The sequence below is a fragment of the Dreissena polymorpha genome, chromosome 6 (assembly GCF_020536995.1).
Source record: "Dreissena polymorpha isolate Duluth1 chromosome 6, UMN_Dpol_1.0, whole genome shotgun sequence".
Lineage (NCBI taxonomy): Eukaryota > Metazoa > Mollusca > Bivalvia > Myida > Dreissenidae > Dreissena > Dreissena polymorpha.
The window spans coordinates 24,088,617-24,114,055 of NC_068360.1; the positions used below are offsets into that span (position 1 = coordinate 24,088,617).

Genomic DNA, 25,439 nt, shown 5'->3' on the forward strand with positions numbered 1-25,439 from the left:
ACCATTATGACACACGGTACGACATTTACAGTAATTATTACATATGTCGTCATTTCATCCTTTGGACGGGTAAATTTGCCTTGTTATTTTGTGTTGGCGCGTTGGCGGCGTAGATGGTCGCCATTTACCCAATACGACAGAACGACAAATATACCAACCAGAACGACATATTGGAACATTTGTCGCCATTGTTGTCTTTCTGGCGCATTCTCGTGTAAGCCTTTTCACTTGTCGGTATAGAAGACATTGATTTCGTAAGATGGATGTGCATTTTTACGTTTTGCCTGTCTAAATAAAAACTTCACTACACACAAATCTTTGATCGCATGTTTCACGTCCGTCTCAAAAAAACTCGGGTGCCTTTTTTCAACATCCGAAGAACATTTTTTTTACATAAAGGAACTCGACGCATATTGACGCCTTCTTTGCTGTTACCTGGAAGAAGAAATGCACTTGAGATTAGTAAAAGTTCGAAAACGATTTTTTTTCTATGAAGAGGGACGATATTGTGCCTCTATCTTAATAACAAATATGTTCACACATTATTTTGATAATTTTAATTTTATAAAGTTACCAATATGTTGTATTGTTGCGTCATGTCTGATTGGTTTTTGCACATATTGTGAAGTAATACTACAAATTTAGTAGGATTGAAATAATACTACAATTTTAGTAGGATACACTAAACAATTGAGCGAATGTTGGAAGGCTTATGCCATTATAAATCGTAATAAAAAGGCGATATATTGTTTAGGTATGGTCGCTTTCAGATTAAATATTCCCTACGTTAAGGATGTTTTCATCTTAAGAATAATGAGTTTCACAACGTTTATACTGTTACAGCATAATCAGTATTTCATTTCATATTTATAGTCGTTTTAATTTGGTTGATATTGAAAATCTATTGACGTTGTAAAAATATATTACCCCCAGAAATTGCCCACATGATCCAGCGATTGTAACAACTTTTTTGTAAAGATTTTTTTCTATGTATTTAGTACTAAATCAGGTGGAGAGATGCTTTATTATAGCAATATCTATATTTTCAGAAGATATTAAAATTATCAGCGAACTCAATAGTATTTATTTTCTTTAAATTAATTTTCCAATGTTATATATACTTCGAACATGCTGCCTCAGGTGCTCGATTGAACGTACACTCTACAGTCTACAACAACAGCTTTAACTTAATTTTAATAAAATGATTTCCTGTGTATTATCATTGTATATATGCATAGTACAAATTAAAAACAACGCAATTATAAATAAAATCCGCTGGTGTTTGTACACTTTTTCTAACAATTATAAAACTAAATGATATTAACATACAACTACTGAAACAATTAAATATGTGTATATCTTAAAATTTAAAACGCAGATTTATTGGTTCCGTCAATAACTATGGTTTAATTTTTTCTAAATATTTATTAGAATAACGGCCAACAAAGTAGCCAGCGATGCACACTACCGCGTACATCTCAACAGGCGAAATGCACATGGTAATTATTAAATTAAGTACATTTATGCAAAAACACGCGTTAAAATGCAAAATAGAATTAACAATAATAATTTACAAGTTAAATTAATGAGCATTTGAATATGTTTACATTTGGATTTGTTTGCAGTTTTTTCCAAAGAAACTACAAGATGTTGACATAAAGCATATACGTTCCAACAATTCAACACTACTTTAACTAGGTAAAACATAGATGTATATTCATTTATTGGTGAAGCAAATCCTTAAGCGCTTTGATTGTAATGCCTCTGCGTTTACGTGCAAAGGTTAATACAAATGCTTTGCTTTTGTTACAGAAGTAGGAAATGAACAAATTGTATCTTACTTGCACACCGTAATTGCTGTTAAAATAAGAAACATTTATCAATTCTTCCATTATTAATCAAAGATAAAATCCAGAGGAACATTAGTAAACTTAATATGCATTTTATTGTTATGTTGTCGGTTATTTGTGTGTCAATATTTGTTCAGGTATGTATACAACATATGCTGTAAAATGATTTTTTTTTTATATTCTGAAATGTTATTTTACAGAGAAAAACTATCGCATTTCATTAAACGATATTTATGCGGTCTATATGTATGTGGTACTAGCTATTTGTTTTTATATCAACTTTAAATCTAAAAGTACATAATCCGCCATCATGAATGAGTCGCCGATCTCTTGGTTGTTTGAAGACAGGCAATATGAAGTTCCAACATCTATATAAAGAATACTGTTGCCCTGTGGGTTGATATTTGACATGGCAAAGCTCTTTGATTTTGTGTCATACGACAGAAAAAAGACTGAAAAATAAAATGATCATTACATTTAAATACTGTAATGACGAGGAACAGCAACATTCTGCATGGGCCGATTGAGAAACATGACTATCAAACACGGTTGTACCAGCAACCTTTAAATGCTTCAATAAAGGCCTTTCCCGGAAAGTGACGTTTGCGTCAGACACTCGGCTTTCCTACGGTCGTCGTTTCTTTATAGCGAGGCCCATGTCTATTATCAGGTTACTGCCTTCTCAGGCGAAACTTTGAGCCGCATGTATAACACCGTCGTTCCATGTTTTGCGACCCTGAACCGTATCTAGGCTGTGAGGTATTCGTGGCACTCATGAACAGGTCAAACCATTTTTCGAGCATATCTACCATCTTATGAAGCTGATCAATCTGCTTCGTTGATGTATCGACATATGTAGATACCGCAGCAACATAGCAATCGGACTTCGCCCTTTCCGCTCGACTAAATGCTTCAAGCTCCAAAGCGTGTATGATGGCATCATTAAGGCTTGCTGATCGAGCCTGTTAGATACGTAGTCTCATGTCCGCACTATGAAGAGCATCAAGAAACTGCTCTTTTGCCAATGTTTCTTTCATATCTGCTGATGCTAAGGGGTATGCCATGTTTGTTAATCCGTAAATGTCGTGCCCCAGCCTTCTCAGCGTCTCCGATGCTTTCTGTCTGCGATCACGTAACTGCACTTTGTGCAGTTCCGTTTGGTAAGGAGGTGAAAAGCGTTCTTTCAAAGCTTGCAACAATGAGCCATAATCTATGGCATTCTGTGCCAGGTTTTCCAATACTCCTTGCGCTGGGTCACTCAATGACACCAGCGTTTTTTCCCCAAAGGGGAAAGGTACCTGTACCCCTACAATTGGGATTTTTTCGAGTCGTGAAATCTTCAAATTGGGAAAAAAGCGAGTCGCGAAATCAATGAATTGGGAAAAATTCGGGTCGCAAAATTCATGAATTGGGAACCTTTAAAATGCATGTTATATATCATTAGGGGCTATATTCTACACCACAAAGCATTTTAAACTCTAGGTTTTAACAGAAAAAACTACAAGTGATGATATTTTGACTATCGAATCATGTCATGTGAAAATTGTGTTATTGCCATTTTAGTAGGAATGTGCCTGTCAATTGGAAAAAATATCTTCCAGTGATAGGCATAAGCACTGAGGTTGCATAAAAAATAATATTAATAATTTTGTTTTAGCCCTTAAAAGTCTTACAAGCCCTGCATTGTTTCATGTGATTTAAATTAAAAACTTAAAAACTAAACAAAAACAACAACAATGGAACTTGTACTGGTTTGACATCTTTTAACAATAGACAGTGAGAATAGTCACACATAACCAAAATGAGTTTTTAGAGTGGAATGCTTTAACAATAATTTTCAAAGGTAAGTCTTATATTTTGTTTTGATTTTTTTATTATCATCCAATAAGATATTAAGATCATACGCCATAAAATGCTTATGTATATGTTGTAAATAACTAAAGTATTTTACACCCATTATTTTTAATTTTATGTAAAAGTTTTATTTGTTAATATCCGTATCCGAATAGTTACTGTCCGGATTTGACACTTAAAAAACTATACATAGATCTTAAGTAATATGCGCATTTAACTCAATACGGTTTCGTTTTTTTTTTAAATGTCAACAAAAATTAGTGTTGAGAAAGTTCATTGATGTAAGGAAGACTGGCCTTTACGATGTAGTTCTTTCACGGAAAATATCGATCACTCGTCGCGGTTATGTAATCCAGTCACATTTTACACAGCGGTAAGAGTTGCGCCCCTTTGAAAAGTTTTGTTTACTTTCTACGCAACAATGTCCGGCGAAAATAAATGGCCAAAAATGAAAGGCTCGACAATATAAAAATATATTTCCAGCGAAAATAAAAGGCACTGGCTATTGGGAACGGCACTAAGAATCGTTCGGAACGGTAGATATCGAGATTGGGAAAGGTCCGGTGCTAAAATTGGGAAGCCTCTGGTAGGCTTTGGGAAAGGTACCGTTCCCCGGTACTAGGTAAAGAAGGAAATAAACGCTCGACACTGCCAAACGCAATCCCTTATCGTTGTAGTCAATCAATGATTTCTCTCAGCGCATGTTTCAAAGTGCGCTTTATAATCATACCACGATGATTGACCGTCATTTGTGGCTGCCCTGTCAATACTTGAAGGTTTCTATTGATTCTAATTCAATGTGACGTTTCCTTCAAAATAATTTTGCTTTGGTTGAGTAATAGGAGTCTTTCTTTTGCGAACAGGAGTACACAAGACAGTCCGCATGGTGTTACGCTTTAATAACTCAAGTTGTCTCTCCAAAGCTAACGTGTCACATTTTGCAGCGAAGGCTTGATTGTCCCGCCTCATCGATTCCAATTCTTCGAAAAGAATTGCTTCCCTACCGTCAGCCATTTTGAGGCCAAGGCTGACAGGTTTGAACTGTCGATAGGTTTCTGTAACCTATCCCACCGCTACCACCAAATTATGTAGCACAAACCGGCCTCTTCCCTACGGCCGCCACCGATCGCTATGTGCGCGGCCTTACAATGCCTATGTGCCTTCCGAATCCCTCGGAAAGCCAATTACAAAATAAAAATATAATTTAATGATTTTCATCAGGTTGTCTGCCTTTTGATCAGAAAATAAAATTTAAAATGTGATCAAGTCGCCACGAATATTTACAGTGCGACAAACAGGGGACCGTTTCCTTCAATAAAGCTTTAGCTATTCGTCAACCCAAGGCCCTAGGTGAAACTTCCACCACCTAGTACGAGTTCCGTAGACTCCAACCCTCTTTAGACCCTCTCAACTTGCAACAGGAACTCTGCAGCCCGGGCACCGTTTGAAGTCAACATAATTACTCCAGAGAAATGTTCTTTAGCGTACCGTATCCTTTCTTCAGATGTTGAACCGCTCGCATCCGCAGGAGAAATGACCAACTTGGGGTGTGTGTGTGTATTTGAGATTTATTTACAGGTCGTCCAGCGTCTTCGCGACTACAGATGTATCGACCTGCCCCTGTGACCCTCCAGGGGAGAAAATCAAGGTCATATTATACATCAGAGCACGATGGCCAATGAGACCTTAATGTGACTAGATGCTTTTTTTTAATGGATTATGTAGTGGTTTGCCATTTATCGAAATGGTTTTTGCAGTATTCCTATTATCTCTAGATTAGCATTATCCTTATTGGCATTAATGTTAATTCCTTATAGTTTGTGTGTGGTTTTTGTGCTCTACGCCTCAAGAGATGTTAGTGGGGGTTCGAGCGGGATACAGAGGGCGCCCCGATTCCAGAGGCGCCCCTGGTTCTTTTAAGTGCCCGGTGTACAGCACCGATACACTGAACCCCCGTTTAACGTCCCTCGCGGAGGACTAGTTAATACATAAACATAGATTAGTACAGATATTACTCTACTGCCCTGTGTCTTGGTGTAAATTCACATGGGCTCTCTCTGTTGTGCTATTGGATATTGTCAGGTGTTTTAATGGTGTTGCAAGGGTCAGAATAGTTTTGAAAGGTATTTTAGTTTAATACAGTAGAAAAGGGGCTGCGTTTGTGTGGTTGGACCGAGATGACTGGTTGTTTGTTGGGGGTACAGGGAGGAAAACATCTGGTTCTACACTTTCTTTCTTTGGGAGACAATTTTCACGCGCCTTTATATTGGTTTGTTTTTGAGAGAGAGAGAGAGAGAGAGAGAGGGAGGGAGGGAGGGAGGGAGGGAGAGGGAGTGATCGCGCTTTCTGGCTCTTATGATCGTATCTCTCTCTCTCTCACTCTCTCTCTCCGCATCTTCTCATCTCATCGTCTACTCTCTCTCTCGCTCACTGCTCTCTCTCTCTCTTCTCTCTCCTCCTCTCTCTCTCTCTCTCTCTCTCATTCTCGTCCCTCTAGAGAGAGAGAGAGCGCACGTTCTTCTTCCTGTCTATATTGCTAATGGTTACACAGATGGTTATTATATGTATTAGTGCATTTTGGTCAGGAGGGAATAAATCTGGGATGTTAATGCTGACCATCCCTCTAATTCGATCTGACCCTCATTGTGACAAGGGTAATACGTGCAGGTTAGCAATACAAGGGTTACAATTCAACGTCAACGTAACAAGGCACAGGCATGCAAGGAAAAAACTTACACTACACTACAAGAAAACATCACCTACGCTACAGTAGGCGAAACAACAACAACAAATACCGTCACCATTCTCTTTTTATTTTTATTTTTGTCATGTTGGGTATGTCATGTCAACGGAGCCAGAGTGCATGGGCGAGAGATAAAGTATGTAGGTTCCTGTGTCCACACGGATTGTACAGCACCTACATTCTACTTCTAGAGGGAAGATCCAGGTTATGTACTCTCTCTCCATGCACATATCTGCCAGTTCTTGGTAATTTGACCGTTTCCTTTCATTTGCCTTATCAGTTCTTTCTTCCCAATGGACAGTTAGTTCCAGGAGTATCATCTTCTTTCGAGATGTTGACCAGATGACTATGTCAGGGCGTTGGTTTGTTTGAAAAACATCTGGCAATACGAGTTTCGGTTGGAGATCGACCTTTATCTCACATTGTCTTTCCTCTTGTAGCAGGCTTGTGATCTGGCTATCATTTGCTGGCTGGTAGACGGATGCCTGCCTTGGTAAGTGACAGTCGTGTTTCTCTATCAGTTGCTCTGAGGATCATATTCATTTCCATTTCAAATAATGGGAATGATGATAAATTGATGATAAATAAATAATGAAAAATTATTAAGAACTTCTAGTATTTATCTCTTTTTTTTCAAGATAATTCTCGCTTCAGGTTCATAGATGTATAAACATCTCTTAATTATTGATTTCTCAACATAAATAAGAAACAAAGAGCATATCAATGACCGTAACCATTTCGACTATTTATTTACAGCAACCCTAGGTTTCGACCATCAGAATTTCTGTTTTTGGAATAAAGAACTGGTATCGAATAAGCAAGTAATTGATGAAGATTAGTTCTTAGTTGTCTAAGCATAGCAGAGACGAGCCAAATTTTAGTATCGTTTAAGGTGGTTAATAAGGTATTACCGAGTAAATGCCAATTACAGTTAGAACAGAAAACGAAATATATTTTCATAACTTGTATTGCATTGCTTATATAACCAACTAACAAAATGTCAATTTACATTCACAACTATGCACTGTGTGATAGAAATTATGACGTACAAAGAGTAAATCACGTATATTGCCTAATAAACCAAATAAAATATAAAGGAAAAACATTTGTCCCCCAATTGTTTCCGATGAAGTTAAGAAAGCATAAACATTGATAGTTTTCGTCTTGCATAAAACTGTACACAAAGAATTCTTCAGTACAGAACGGTATATTATACGAAATAAGATAAGATTGCTGATACTATGATGCGGTTATTGGTAACTAACTGTTCGTGTAATCTGTGGTTTTGGTGTAAATATGTCTTTAATTTTGGATTTGATAATCAAATTTGTGTCGCATTTTGTTTGAAATGGTATTCACAAGGGTGATTCATTTTAATTTGACGGATCTTTCTTGTCATCTTCTTTTAAATATAGGTTTAATTGCTTTTTGCACCTAGAATCTGGATGATTTCAGCAATCAACCATTTAATTAAACATTCTAGTTCGATATGGTGTCATAAAAAAAAATTAATTAAAAAACAAACCGGTTACGTGGTTGAACATGTCAAAGCCTTTTAAAACGCTTCAAGCCAATGATCTTTTTTTCTGAGTGCAGTATAAGCACAATCAAGCGTTTAAACAGAATCGGCGAATTCAAATCACAAGAGTAATTAGCATTAAATGTTATATGCAGTTTTCAAAGAATGCTTTAAATAGGTAAAGAATCCATCCATGTTGAAATAATACTCGCCTTTTGCCTCCTTTTTAAGGCAGCAATGTTTATTTCTGGCATATGAAAATCTGATCTTGGTGGTGTTACAACGATGACGTATAAATATTCTCTTACATTCCACAAAAATACGAAGATTTTATATAATTGATTTTCAAGTGTTTTCTCTGAATACTCACAGGTATTTAAACAACCTCTAATGGAGATATATATCTTGAATTTAGTTGAATGTTAAAAACAGTTAAAATGTCAATTGTTTATGCAATAAACGCGTTGATCTTTAATAACAAATGAACGTTCTAATGTTTCAGCCATTTTACTATATCTGATTTTAGTGTTGTTTAAATGCATCAAATTATTTATCTTTTAAGCGGATTAATTCCAGACACTTTTCCGAAAGATACTTGGATACATTCCAATCACCGTCGTTGTACTGTCATTGCAAAACATTGTGTTGTAAACTTATTGAATTACGAGTCAAATATCACTAAGTACTGTCATTGCAAAACATTGAGTTGTAAACCATTTGAATGACGAGTCAAACACCACTAAGTACTGTCATTGCAACACATTGTGTTGTAAACTAATTGAATGACGAGTCAAACCCCACTAAGTACAGTCATTGCAAACAATTGTGTTGCAACCCATTTGAATGGCGAGTCAAACATTACTAAGTACTGTCATTGCAAAATATTCAGTTGTAAACCATTTGAATGACGAGTCAAACATCACAAATAGCCAAGAAATTAAGCAATTCCATATAGGAAATATAGTTTATTATTATAGTCTCAGCCAATATTTACAATTTTCACAATTTTGCGTCTATAAAGCATTAAGATAAAATATTGGCCATTCATAAAATGATTTATAAGAGACTTATTCTGTGTATCAATGTTCTTTACATGACAATCAATATACATGTTAAAAGCTATACTACCACCAACAATCTTACCCATTGTTATACACATTTGTTGCTGTATATTATCCAACATTGATAATTGTGACATTATTGTACAGACAGTTAACCAACTAGAAAGATCAATAAACCATCATGGCATACCATGATAAGAAGATTAGTGGTAATAATATGTACGTCTAACCTATTATAAACTTCAATCAGTTATCAGAATGTAGACAATTGCTCTATATCCGATTGAAGGGAAGTAACTCTTTAAACCCTATCGTTAAAACATCTACTTTGTAAGCCCTGAAGAGTCACCTTTCCTTCATTTACATTCAAATGCGCTAAAAAGCAAGTTTAGTGCATTATTGAAGTCCCAGCCTATACAATGTACTGTAAAAATGTATTTTTAGATTCATAAAATGGATACATTGCATATGACCACTATAGAAAAGCCTTATAAAGGGACTTTAATATACATAAATATCAACATATTGTCTGTACAATTAAACCAACTAACCATTGCTAATATTTGTACAGAGTAGGAAAATTGGAAAATAAAGTGATGCCTGACAAAGGAGATTATTGGCCTAAATAAGACTACTTGACAGTATAATGGTACTAAATACAACAATGGATAATTTAAGAATTTGACGTTGAAGAAGAAAGTGTAAAGACACAAGTCAGCTATCGATACTTCATAGTTTTCCAGTTTATATTGGTGAGAAATGAAGAGCAACAGTTAACTATACAACATTAAAACCAACTATTCATCTCTACAACCATAATGAAGACAATTACGCAAAGATTACAATACATAGTATAACACACAGTTGAATAAAATACCAGTTGACCAGGTTGTTAAAAATCCTCTATCTAGTTATTTACATAGATAAAATGAGCGCAATTTAAAAATTTCAAAACAGGATTTGGCAGTTATTCTTATCAAAAGTGGGTCGGAAAACACCAAAATAGTTTTCTCTAACAATGACCTATTTTCAAAGTTTGGATTAACTATACAGGCTTTCTTGGTAAGAACATCTGTAATATGTGTACACAGAACACTGAAACAAAACATGAGACTCATCTTCAATCGAGTCACAGAATGAACATTTGCGATCATTGACATATAAATTTTCATAACGCCCGATCCTAAGTGGTGCTACACCACACCTGAATTTAGTAAACGCTGCACAATGATTTAAAGGCAGGATCATTTCTACAATAAGTTTGAAAACCATAGACGTTTTTAAACAAACAATATTTCTTTAGTTTATTACGTCAATTACCTCGACCAGGTGTAAATAAAAATTAATCTCATAAAAGTTCTATTCTAATTCAATAGCAATGAAAGAGAATTTAAATTCGCGATGATTACAATTTTTTAATTACTCACAACAAAATTCTGAGGCATGATGGAATGAAATAAATACAAATTGCAACTAAATTCCTTTTTATTAAAAGATTTGAAAAAAGAAGCATCATAAAGAACAGCAACGAAACGACAATCCAGGGTGTAGACAGGCCATATTACACAGTATTAAATGTATACAGAAATAGCACAGTCGTCTATTGTTTTTTGTTCATCACAATTACTGTTAGTTGCTTAAACATTTACATTATTCTTATGTATAAACGGCCATTTAAACACCAGTGTTACAAATTAACAGGCGAAACGCAAACAACTTTCAGATTTTGATGTAATTTATAATGATTTTTAACATGAAATCTTAATAGCTCGAAAACGTTAGTTTAATGATATTAAATTTCAAAATAGTGTATAATATTAACACTGACAGTCTTTTATTTATGACGAATATATCAGTATTATGTAGAACAGTTGTCGCGATTGGCGAACTTCACACTCGCCTGCTAGACAGGACAAAAAAAGAAATAAATCCGCTAGAATGATAAAAATGGCGCCGATACAACCATTATGACACATGATATATGTCGTCATTTCATCCTTTGGACGGGTGAATTGGCCTTGTTATTTTGTGTTGGCGCGTTGGCGGCGTAGAGGGTCGCCAATTACCCAATACGAAAGAACGACAAATTGCCAACTAGAACGACATATTGGAACATTTGTCTTAACTGTTGTCTTTCTGGTGCATTCTGGCGTAAGCGTTTTCTTCAGTCGGTATACAATACATTTATTTCGTAAGATGAATGCGCATTTTTACGTTTTGCATGTCTAAATAAAAACTTCACTACACACAAATCTTTGATCGATGTATGTTTCACGTCCGTCTATAAAACATCGGGTGTCATTTCTTAGCATCCGAAGAACATTTTTTTTTACATAAAACAACAACAAGGAAATGGACGCATATTGACGCCTTCATTGTCGTTACCTGGAAGAATAAATGCACTTAACATTTGTATAAGTTCGAAAACAATTTTTTTCTATGAAGAGGGACGATGTTGTGCCTCTTAATAACAAACATTTGTACACATTATTTTGATAATTTTAATTTCATAAAATTACCTATATGTTGTATTGTTGCGTCATGTCTGGTGGGTATGAGCACATATTTTGAAATAATAATACAATTTTAGTAGGATACACTCATTAAATGAGCGCATGTTCGAAGACTAATATAATTATAAATCGTTATAAAAAGGTGATATATTGTTTAAGTATGGTCGCTTTCAGATTAAATATTCCCTACATTAAGGATGTTTTCATCTTATGAATCATGACTTTCACAACATTTATACTGTAATCAGTCTTTTAATTTCATATATATTTTCGTTTTAATTTCATTATTATATTTATAACGCTGTAAGAATTTGTTACTAGCTATTTGTTTTTATATCAACTTTTAATCCAAAAGAACATCACGTACCATCGTCAATCTCTAGGTTGTCTGAAGACAGACAAGTTGGGGTTCCAACATCTATATAAATAATACTGTTGGCCGATGGTTTGATAGTTGACATGGCAAAGCTCTTTAATTTTTTGTCATACGACAGAAAGAAGCTTGCTGCAAAATAAAATGACATGTATATTAAAATTCATCAATAATGTCCTTCGTCCAATTTAAATGAAAATGACCATAACATTTAAATACTGTCTTGCACTTCGCTTTTAATAGGGCTTTGTTGTATTTGAATGCACTCCTTACAATTTCAAACAAATTAACAACGCTTGCTTCGAATCATAAAACTTGAATTTACAGTGAACAAATTAGTATCACAGTTCACATTCTACTCATATTCATTGATGCAAAATTTACACAAGATTGCTTAATGCTCTTCAAACAATTGCAATCAAATAAATGCCATTAACCAAATGAAACGAGCATATTTCGCTGCGTTAGCAGTTATCTTCAAAAGTTAACGTTGGAAGATATAATTTAATTTTTCGAAAATTTGCTTAAAGGACATTCGGAATCTATGATAACTGCATTAACCTGACCCTTATATTTTGTCTGGCCGGTTGATCAAATATTTGTTTATTTGTGGCTCGAGCTAAGAAACATGGGGACTCAAATATCTCGTAAAAATACAATTTAATTGGTATGTATGACAATAACTTCGAAATATGTCAATCTGTAAATCTTAACCCGTGCATATCTCCTTCTTATGATTTTTTACATCGAAACAGATATATTTAATATTTTGTGACTAGTAAAGAATGCTAGACTTGCCCGCAATCTTGCCGACATAGAATTTGTAGTCGTGTCCAATCCTTTCATACTTGAAAAACGTGCAGTTGGATTCATCCTAAATATAACATTTAAATTATGAGGTTCTGTCACCATCATAGCAATTTTAACGGACAATATTCAATTTGGTCTTTCTCGGAATATTATGTAAACATTCAGCGAAACACCACTGCATATAGCAATACTTGAATATGTACAAAAACTCTATTTAGACTGAATATAAGCATTTGCATTTTTTTTCAAGCAAGAAAGCACATGATGTAGTGTTCACGTCAGCACAAACATATAATGTATCTTGCAATATCTTATGATTATAATATAACATGTTGTGTGTATATGCTTTATATTGTAAATACCTTTTGTTATGTTGTATTGGATTATAAATAAGAAAAAAACACCTTTTCGACCCACAATTATCTCAATATCGTGTTATATTTTACCTTAGTATACATTTTATACTAATCTCTTACCATGTCTTTTAACAATATTGTTTTAATCAAATAATAACAATATTTGAATTGACATGTGCCCTTAACGCAGTAATGAAACCTTTTACCGATATGACTATATTTCTTTGATCATCTATGCGCACATACGATTGTCCATCCATACCAGACAAGGCTGCTGTGAAATCCAATGGGAACGAGAATTTGCGTGTCATATTGACATAAGCTGCAATAAAATCAATGAACGACAGTGAACTTTAAAGTTAAGGTTAATAAGGTTAACCTGGGACCGTGGTCTAGTGGTAGGATGCTGGTCGGAAGGTCCCTGGTTCGAATCCCGCTCAGACAACGGAATGTTCATGAGCAAAACAAAATCCGCGCTTGCTCCTCTCCATACAGGAGCATAAATGGGTACCTGTGAGGGAAATACCCAATATGCCGTGGCTGCATACTGCGCCGAATTTTAACGGGCGAGTTATATCGGGGATGATCGGGTGTGGGTGGTTAACATCAAAGTCAGTTGAAGATGAGTCTAGTACATAATAAAACTATAAACCCATGCCCTTACCGTTCTCTGTTAATACAAAACGTAGCAGTACATTCGAAAAATAAACACTTCAAAATAAAATCCGATTTGCAATGCAAAACAAAGAAAAAATATGTTTCCTTGATGTTATGAGTTTTCTTTGTGATTTGATCTTGAAGCAAGTTTTTTTTTTATCTACACTTTCTTGCACAGACCATATCTTTGTATGGTACATATCAATAAAATCATGTCTGCCTGTACAATATATATTGATACAAAAAATGTAAAAGTTTCTTACGAGAAGGTTGAGGCATAGGTACTCCTTGAATTCCGGTTTTGTCAATGAACATGTATTCCATAGATCCTTTCATGGAAAATAAAAATTTTTTGGCCAATAACTTAATGTACTTTACTTCATTAAATTTCGGATTAGTCACTATCGGGGGAAAATCGTGATCTGAAAAATAAAAGAACAGTAACACATATTTTACTGTAATATTTAAACACAAAAGAGTTAGCGCTTAAGCTTTGTACATTGTGTTTTACGACTGGAACGTTTGCTTTATCAACTAAATTGATTGTAATAGCGTGACCATTTAGTATTATTATTATTATTAAAGGGATCTTTTCACGCTTTGGTAAATTGACAAAATTGAAAAAAGTTGTTTCAGATTCGCAAATTTTCGTTTTAGTTATGATATTTGTGAGGAAAACAGTAATACTGAACATTTACCGTGGTCTAATATAGCCATTATATGCATCTTTTGACGATTTTAAAACCTAAAAATTATAAAGCGTTGCAACGCGATACGATTAAATAATTTGGAGAGTTCTGTTTTTGTCATTAGATTTTGTGAAACTACGAAGATTGCTTATATAAGGTATAAAATACATCAACTAGTGTAATCGGCGGAATAGCTCAGTAGGCTAAAGCGTTTTTACTTCAGGACTCTGGCAGGACTCCAGGGGTCACTGGTTCGAAACCTAGTCCGGACAATGTTCTTTTCCTTTTTTTAATTTTATTCTTGATTTTTTTACTGGAGCTTTTACGATACAATGTTTACATTTATCGATATAAAGCATTTAATGAATATGTTAAAAAATGCCAAAATCTGTGAAAGGGCCCCTTTAAAATTATTGTGCTAAGTAATATATTATAATTGAAACGTACTTTCAATTTAAATTAAAGCAAACATCTGAACATGTGCATTTAAGCAGACGCTGATTCGTTGAGTTCAGATCATTTATAACTTGTACTATTCTATGTTCATCTTTGTACTATCGGTTTTGTTATTTATTGTCTTCATTTCGTGGATATAATTAATTCATTCACTTGTATTTCATTGAAATATTATAAAAAGATATAAATAAAAAATCTTTAAGGAGCAGGTTCACAGTAAATCTGTATAAATGTACATATCTTGTGTCAGTTCTTATTCCTCGATTGGTAACCATATTGATAAGATAAAGTAAAACTGGACTGAGTTGTGATGTTTCGAAAATAACTTTAGTACGTTAATGACACACTTGCGTTTTGTGTTTGTTCAACAGAATAAGTATTATATCGGAGTGACAAGGTTTTGCAACAAACAATATAATGAGAGTTTTATTAGTTTATGAATGCTTTGAATTAACGTTTTAAGGACTTGACTTTTGAGTGTTGTCACAGTAAAATACTGTTAACATGTCCTTTATAATAAACAAAACCACATGTATGCAGTATAACGGTTTATAACTTACCATGGTGATCATGATTGGGAGTCAGGATTGCACAGGTTTCATACCAGAACTCATGTCCACTTCTTTTTAAAACCTGGCATAATACACATGTAGAATTAGTCCACGGGAAAACATATTTTACACTTAGTACGAACATATTTATACAAGACATAGTTTTTTACTCAAAGTTCTGGTCAGTTCGTGTCTACTGCACACGTTGAAGATAAACATGGACGAAACGCATAAATATTAAGTTTCGTTAGTTATTTTTATAATAGAAAAAACTGGAACTCAAGAGACATTATTGGGAGAGAAATTCTCCTTATCTTTCAACTGGTAGTGCTTCATTCAAAGACAGTGATATTTTGCCTACATAAGACAGAACAATACATAAAACGCAACATTTAATTTACAAAATATGAAGCTGGGACTGCACATGTTACATTAATTCATTACTCTGAGCAACACTAATTAGAAAACTTACAAAACAAGTAGATTTAGAATATCACAAAATCTAGAAATAGTGAAATTTTATAAGACATTATCAGATTTTTCTTGATGCCGTCATCTAGTATTGTACGACGGTTAAAATCCATAAAAAGCAGTAGTTAATTAATTATACAACGAGCTTACCAGACAGAAACGCGATTTTCCATCGACGATAACGCCGCTTCGAAAACTATTGAGCACCTCTGTGTGTTCAAGTTCCGGTGTAAATTTGTAATTCAGAACCAGCTCGTCACCTTCACTGGAAACCAACAACAGAAGGGGATATTTGTTTGTTTTCAGGGCAATACCGAGAAATATTGTCTGTGTAACACTAGTCTCAATTTTGGTAACTTAACTATGCTTAAAATTACTTAAAAATAGTGGATATTCAATTTAACAATTACTTCAATATTTCACTAATAAATAAATACAAGATTAAATGAAAGCCAAATATATTCAACTCCGCGATTTATGTAATGTATATCGAATATATTCAACTCCGCGATTTATGTAATGTATATCGAGGAATTTGCACAAGGAGTCTTGTTACAGACGCCGATTATAATTTTAACATAAGAGGACATTTCAACTGAACGTTATGTACGTTTAATTCGCTAGTACAAAGATTTACGAAGTACAAATACCAAATTTTCATTATTTGTGCAGGATATCCATCCTTGATATTCTTCAGTAGGTGCTGGTACTCAAACTGTTCCCCTGGTGGCCGCTTGTACGTGTACAGGGTGGCGCCAAAGTACTCACCAGCCTGTGTGTCCGTCTGATTAACGTGGGTAATTAGAATGGTGGTCTTTTGATCCGGTTCCACTGTCTGCTTAACATAATGTAAATATTAAAAATAATTTAAGAGCGTTATATAAATAGACGTTTACAGAATTACTAAACAGTGTAACACTGACATATTGTATGTATTACAAGTCAATAATTTTATGGTATAGACCGAACAATAAGACAGTTTAATAAACACAATATATAAATGGACCATGCAACACTTGATACGACAGTACAACTAGACAGTAACATGACTAACGTAAAAAGTTTAGGCAGATAATTTTACGCATGTAAAGATAGTTAGACTAGACCTTGTCAATCTTACATAAGCAGTATACATAGAACATGTAACACTGGTATAAAAGTATCACTTGACAAGTAACACTGGCTTTTACATTAATAATATAACATGGCATTGTAACGCTGAAACACACTAAGCGTTTAGACAGTGTATCTCTGAAAACGAACATTTTATTAGATGGTCAAAACGGTTTACTTTTAAGTTAAACACAGTATTACTAGGCAGTATTACTGGATAATGTTATACTTGTATCGACAGTTTAACTGGATATTGTTATATTTGCAAATTTGAATAAATATTGGTAGGTAAATATTCTAATTTAAAATAAATGATAACACTAATTTCTGCTTACACTCTCAACGCTAATCCCACATTGCTCCGACGTTGAGGCTGTGGATGCACTGTCAACGTGGATCATTGTGATATATTTCGGATCGGTAGTGACCATTTGATCTTGGGCATGACTTGTTCCTATCGAATCTGCTTCAGTTTCTTCAACGCTTTGGAATTGTTTTTGTTCTGCTGCTTTTGTCTCCATTACGTTTGTCGAAAAGAGATTAAATGCCTCTGTTTGAAATGTCTTTAAAATGAAACAATAAACGTATCTGAAATATTCAAGTACATTCAATGAATTTGAGAAAATCGTCCATTTTGCAGATGTTATATTCAGCAAATCATGCCACGGAATCATTTATATAGTTTTGAGCGTTTTATTATACCATGTTTTCAAATCTATCAACTACTTCTTTGTCATTGTACTTTGCGACATATTTGTTTGCTGAATATAACACCAGCTCTTTTTATTGCTGGCATTAATTACAAACTATTTATTACGACGTTAAATTGTTGGTTGTTGGTGGTTGGAGAGAGCGTCTTGATAATGTGTGCAATTCAATATGACATCGTCATAAGCTTGATGAAAAAGTAATGAAAATCTAAACATTAATTCATGTCCAAATAAGTCTAGTTCGGTATGACAATATACTTAAACTGGGTTATTAAGTTGACAATGTTAATGACCAAGAATAATTAAAATAAATAAAATATTAAATTGAATTTAAATAATAAAATAGCATAAGTTATGTGAATAAATTAGTACATGTATTTTCAATTGAATATATCATGCTATGTATATGTATGCCCCCACCCCCCCCCCCGGCCAAAAAATAAAATAAAAATTTGCCTTACTTTAAATCGGCAATATGCTAATGAAGGAAATGATTTGAATTTCGAAAACTTGAACTTTGCACTTGTATTCATAATAAAAGGCCTACATGGGTTTTTGCTAACAACCCAACAATACAAAGTGAAACATAAGACAAGTAATAAATATGAACCAATTATTACATACCATGATGATTCAACGGGGTATCATTTATAATCCCAAACACAACAAAGCAAAATAAAGCAGAACAGAGATTATGTTATTTGAAAATGAGAAAAAAAATAATATAGAAAAGACTTTAACAAAATAGTAATTTCATCAATATCAGGTGTGTTTTTTAACTGACCATGGTGGGTGTATTACGCAAACAATTAGGAATGTATTTCTTTTAATATTAATAAAAGAAGTTTATTTAAGAAAGAGAGTGAAATTAATCACGTAGCCGATTATTCGTTGAGTTTGTTTACATGAATGACATACTCGTTGATTTTGCTTACATGAATGACATACATGTACTCGTTGATTTTGCTTACATTAATGACAGACTCGTTGATTTTGCTTACATGAAGAACATACTCGATGATTTTGCTTACATGAATGACATACTCGTTGATTTTGCTTACATGAAGAACATACTCGTTGATTTTGCTTACATTAATGACAGACTCGTTGATTTTGCTTGCATGAATGACATACACGTTGATTTTGCTTACATGAATGACATACTTGTTGATTTTGCTTACATGAAGGACATAATCGTTGATTTTGCCTTCATGGACATACTTGTTGATTTTGCTTACATTAATGTCAGACTCGTTGATTTTGCTTACATAAATGACCGACTCGATGTTTTTGATCTCTGTATACAATACACAATCGTCCTCTTTCAAAATGAATATAAGGATTGGTACATCTAAATTTACACAATACGCTTGCAATGTAATTATGCATAATTCAAAGAAATTCTCACAATCAAATAACATATTCACGGGGCGTGTTCACAGAGTTTGGCACATTTGAAGTTCGTCATTAATTGCTTTCAATTGGTAATTGTTAACATCGTTACTCAAGACCTCCTCGATAATACAAAAACAGACATTTAGAGAGAAATAAGAACAAATGCCTACCCACTAGGGCGCAAATAACTGACCTTCGTATTAATTAAAGATCGCCTTATTCACCTAGCAATCCGGGTTGTTACTGTTCTTGATGGTTGTATATTTTATATAAGCAATCCACATATCGTCACAAAATATAACACTAGAAATTGCGCGGCAGAGGCCGACGCGTATCCCCATGCCGCATGTTTGACTCAGGGGCGCCGCAGGGTTGGTAATGGGGCCATGCATAGTTGAGATTGACCGTATTATCATAAGAGATGCTCAGTATAAATTTGAAGTAATTCGGTGTAGAAATGAAGAAGTTAATGTAAAATAACCAAAAAACATGAGGGATAATCTATACCCTAATTTCTCCTCCTCATCCTGCTCTCCTAACAAATCTAATGAAATAACTTCACTGTAGTCAATTATGTACATGTCATCTTAATTGGAATGACTAATGAGATGGCTGAACATGCTCTCTTATAGTTAATCTTCTTGCTTCTGTTTTGGAAGTTATGTTTTGAGGTTAAATGGTTGACTAAATAGTAGCGTCTCAGAAATTTTCTATCGCAATCTTGTACACAACAATGAATATGTTGAATTTCATGTCTGTCTTTGATGTGCCTGTTCAAAGTCCATCTTGCTTTAAATTGTTTCTCACATTTTTCCCACTTGAACATTTTGACAGATGTTCAGTAATGCGTCTAAAATTGTAATTGAACAAAGTGAAAGTTTCAGCCCTGTTATAGGTTCTTGAGGCTCTATTCCATGAGTTTCTCATGCTTTTATGCTTGACTGCATTCTATCTCTTCTCTCATATACATGTGTCCCTTTGCGCCAATATCTTATAATCCGTTGTATAAACATTAGATGGATGAGCTAAACCATTTCACAGATGAGTTAACACAAACAATTCAATACTAAATACATCTCTGCGCCACAACTTTGTAACTCTATGCACCGCTTTGATTTATTAATTTTTTTATATCATTAGGCAGGTTATTTACTTACCTCCCTTTAAAGCTTATTACTTCCCTTATATTTGTTTTCTTTTTACCTTTGACCTTGAAGGATGACCTTGACCTTAACCTTTAGCCATTCAAAATGTGCAGCTCCATGAGATACACATGCATGCCAAATATCAAGTTGCTATCTTCGGTATTGCAAAAGTTATGGCCAATGCACCTTACTGAGGGCATAAAAATAAGTGAAAATCTCTGACCTGGCCCCACCCAAACCCCCATAACTTTTGACCCAGGGGTCACATTAAAATTCCGAATAGTGCAGGGTCGCACAGCTCCTAGCTACCATGTGTGTTAGTTTCAAGGTTCTAGTGCTTATAGTGTAGGATGAGATAGTGGCCAGGACGAACAGACGGACGGCAGAGATAACCACAATATACCCACGCTTTTCAAAAAGCGTGGGGATAATTATGATGACTAGTCATACACAGAAGTGTATTTTAAGTATTAATCTACATCATAAGCAATTAGAGACTTGTGAACATATTTTGGCAAGACAAACTTGTATTTGCATTTAAATACAGATAGATGGACATACTAAGCAACAATGAACGAATTTTGTTGTGTTAGGCATTTATATCTTAAAGGGGCCTTTTCACGTTTTGGCAAATTGACAAAAAAATTAAAAAGTTGTTACAGATTCACAACTTTTCGATTTAGTTATGATATTTGTGAGGAAACAGTAATACTGAACATTTACAATGCTCTAATATAGCCATTATATTCATCTTTTAACGATTTAAAAACCTGAAAATTATAAAGCGTTGCAACGCGGAACGATTGAATAATTTGGAGAGTTCTGCTGCTGTCGTTATATTTCGTGAAACTACGAGGATTGCTTATATATAGTATAAAATACGTCTTCCATTGTATGCGGAAGGATGGTCGAGGGGTCTAAATGGGAGCCTTTTTACGCCAGGACTCCAGAGGTCAGTGGTTCGATCCCTGTTGAGGATTTCTTTTTTGAAATTGTATTCTTGATTTTTTTTACTGGAGCTTTTTAGAGAAAATGTTTACATTCATCAATATAAAGCATTTAATGACAAACTTCAAAACATGCCAAAATCGGTCAAAAGGTCCCAATAAGTACTGTTTTTTTAATAGACACTGGAACAACACCAGACACCATTCAATCACATGTACTTAACTTCAGTTTCAGTCTTTATTATTTGTATTTTAGCTGAAAAACGGTAAATTATATCAACATTGACAATACCACATACTTATGCTGCATACATTAGATTGTATTAACATTAGAATAAAACAAATGTACTTGCATATCAAAAAGAAAAACAGTGGTTGTCGTTGCTTGCTCATTTATTATTAACAAGAATGCCTCCCTTAATTGCATCATTAACAAGATTGTTTGTGTTCTACGTAATGTAATATTATATGAACATATAACTCTTAAATAAGTGAAATAGCAAAGACCTATAGATAACTATATCTATAGGTCTTTGGAAATAGTAAGTAGGCAATTTCATACATACATTGTAATTCCATGATAGATAAAACTTTGAATTACCTTAAATCCCGTTTAATTTTTTCAAAGTAGAATGATCCAATTTTTTTGCCTAATTTATCTGAAGTCATGCGTAAAGATTTCACACTTTCTACGTTTTAACGGCGTGCATAGCGTATGTTAATCTCGATTTATTTCAATGGCAATTTCCGATGCGCATACAGACGATAAACGATTTTAACCTACACACATTTTAGATCCGTCTTCGTCACTTTGTAGTTGTGGTTTGGACGTTCTACAATGTACACAAGGATACGATTTTGGGAAAAAAGATCTTCATGAGTAACAAATGACTTTCCTTTAATTGAGAAGGGCGAAACTTTATTAAACAGAATAAAAATTACTGTTACTAAATTGTACCGTTAAAGCTATTGCAAAGCCGAATATCTGCTGTTGCTTTTTGTATGGTAGATTTTTACTCAATTTTCAAGTTCAAATGTCTAATTAAAGGGACCTTTTTGTGATTTTGTATTTTATACTCTATATAAGCAATCCTCGTAGTGTCACGCAATATAACGACAACATCAGAACTCTCCATATAATTAAATCGTTTCGCGTTGCAACGCTTTATTATGTTCAGGTTTTTAAGTCGTCAAAAGATGCATGTAATAGATATTTTAGAGAATGGTAAATGTTCTGTATTACTCTTTCCTCACAAATATCATAACTATAACGAAAATTTGCGATTCTGAAACATTTGTTATAATTTTGTCAATTTACTTAAACGTGAAAAGGTCCCTTTAAAGTGTTTTCTTCATATAATCAGACACGTTGATATTGTTAGTTTGGTAACAAATATGAAATGCATTCCGCATCTTATTTTTTTTTATGCCGAAAAATGATTTGTAATTAAGATGACATACAAAGAAAAAACATGAATTTTACCTTACAGACCTCAAAGCCTGTTAAATACCAATAACATAAGAGTCCAATAAGCATTAAATAATTAATACCAATCTACATTTTTACATAAAACAATACCTGTTGAAAATCGTGCATCACATAAAACTGTGCAAAGGTTTAAACGTTTGTTAGCAAAGTATCTTATTTATTCTACTGACGGTTGTGAAATGAATGTTCATATGACAGTTTGCTATTACTGTTACATGTTAGTTGCGGTTAATAAAATATCTTTATGCATGGTTTCATTAAACTCTATTTACAATTGGATGAAGTTGTTAATTTTCCTGATGTTATGTACAATCATGCTTACTTACTTGAACATAAACTTGCCATGTTATATGTGTTCTCTAATTTAGCAAGCGTAAATAAAAGAAAGTGCAAATTAGCTAAACTCCGGTAGTTGATGGGTGAAATAAATGCTTGAACGACATATTTTGACATTGTTGAATAATTTAAAAGATTAAAATGTAAAAGACTTAAAACAACTAATAATAGGGATACCGCATCCTTATTATTAATGTAAGCTGTAGCACTGCACTCGGTACTTCCGAATTTACATCAAGGGAATCACGCAATGCTTGTTTGGATCAGTTACAAGTTATTATTATTAATACTATTTCGATGCATGGTTTGGAAAGATTTTTTTACATTTTTTCAGACTGCTATGGCGGCTATGACCAAACAAGGGCTGTTTGTAAAACATGCATGCCCCCCATATGGGCCGTCCGTTGTAGTGGCAGCCATTGCGTGAATACGTTTTTTGTCACTGTGACCTTGACCTTTGACCTAGTGACCTGAAAATCAATAGGGGTCATCTGTGAGTCACGATCAATGTACCTATGAAGTGTCATGATCCTAGGCAAAAGCGTTCTTGAGTTATCATCCGAAAATCATTTTACTATTTCGGGTCACCGTGACCTTGACCTTTGACCTTGTGACCTCAAAATCGATAGGAGTCATCTGCGAGTCATGATCAATCTACCTGTAAAGTTTCATGATCCTAGGCATATGCGTTCTTGAGTTATGATCCGAAAACCATTTTACTATTTCGGGTCACCGTGACCTTGACCTTTGGCCTAGTGACCTCAAAATCGATAGGGGTCATCTGCGAGTCATGATCAATCTACCCATGAAGTTTCATGGTCCTAGGCGTATGCATTCTTGAGTTATCATCCGGAAGCCATTTTACTATTTCGGGTCACCGTGACCTTGACCTAGTGACCTCAAAATCAATATGGGTCATCTGCGAGTCATGATCAATCTACCCATGACGTTTCATGATCCTAGGCGTATGCGTTCTTGAGTTATCATTCAAAAACCATTTTACTATTTCGGGCCACCGTGACCTTTGACCTAGTGACCTCAAAATCAATAGGGGTCATCTGCGAGTCATGATCAGTGTACCTATGAAGTTTCATGATCCTAGGCCCAAGCGTTCTTGAGTTATCGTCTGACAACCACCTGGTGGACGGACCGACCGACCGACATGAGCAAAGCAATATACCCCCTCTTCTTCGAAGGGGGGCATAAAAAGATAATAAACGTGAAAACGTTGCAGCTCAAATTCGACGATTGCTATTTTGAGACCAGATGTGTATAGGCATTTAAGGGGTCGTTTCAAAGATGTTGGCATGTATTAAAGTTTGTCATTAAAATCTCCAGTAAAAAAACAAGAAAACAATAAAAAAGAAGACAAAAAAGTAACCCTGAACAGGGCTCGAACCACTGACCTCTGGAGTCCTGGATGTAAGTCTTCCCTTCAGACCACTCGGCCATCCTTGCTCATGCCAAAAAATGTATTTTTTACTTTATATAAGCAATCCTCGCTATTTCACAAAATATAACAACAACATAACTTTCCAAATGATTCAATTGTTTCGCGTTGCAACGCTTTATAATTTTCATGTTTTTAAATTGTCAAAAGATGCATAAAACGGCTATTTTAGAGCATAATTGTTCAGTAGTACTAATACCTCACAAATATCATAAATAAAACGAAAATTTGCGAATCTGAGATAACTTTCTTTTTTAATTTGGCCACTTACAACAACGTGAAAAGGCCCCTTTAAGTGGCAATCATCAATAGGCATATAAGAAAGCCACATTTTCAGTGAGGAATTGTAGATTTCTTTTGAATCATTGAGCTTTTCACATAGCTAAGCCAATAAAATAAGTAGATGTGAAGATGTGTTTTATTTGTGTGTTGTAGATAATTTAGTGTTTTTTTTAATATATTGACCATATAGGAAATGTTTTCTTTGAAAGCAATTATTAGAATATATAAACGTCAACTATCAAAGATCGTTAACATATGTATGTACCTTCTTATGGAGTCTATTCAGGCTGTTTTTATTCTAGTTGTATGATCAGCTCACAGGTGGTAGCGTGCGGCTATGATATTAATTAGTGAAAACATCATTTTGAATGATAAATAATCATATTATAACGAACAATCAACTTTTTTGAATAAAAAATTTCACTATCAAATATATATATATAACAAGGTATCCAACTAAAAATCACCCGAAAACGGGGTACATCGCTTTGAACAGCCATAACTTCATCAATTTTCACGATCTTGGTCTTATTCAACGCAGAAATGAATTCTCTTTCTGGAAATGTACATGTCTTGCAATATTTTTACAAATGCTGGGTCAACTTTTAAGAAAAAACACGATACACAACTCGCGTGACCTACTTGACATCGATCAGACAGGATAAATGA

General features: G+C 34.3%; 1 protein-coding gene across 1 annotated transcript; it reads right to left on the reverse strand.

Annotated features, from left to right (window-relative positions):
• Window positions 1-2,815: 2,815 nt before the first annotated feature.
• On the reverse strand, window positions 2,816-24,506 carry LOC127835519 (uncharacterized). Its single transcript, XM_052361958.1, has 11 exons — window positions 21,815-24,506; window positions 17,352-17,604; window positions 16,554-16,741; window positions 16,054-16,168; window positions 15,442-15,514; window positions 14,000-14,158; window positions 13,286-13,401; window positions 12,712-12,787; window positions 11,908-12,045; window positions 6,626-6,973; window positions 2,816-3,039 (listed from the first exon to the last, which is right to left on the reverse strand). The coding sequence occupies exons 1-11, from the start codon at window positions 21,880-21,882 to the stop codon at window positions 2,816-2,818; spliced, it is 1,758 nt and encodes a 585-aa protein (XP_052217918.1). The 5' UTR covers window positions 21,883-24,506.
• Between the last annotated feature and the right edge of the window lie 933 nt (window positions 24,507-25,439).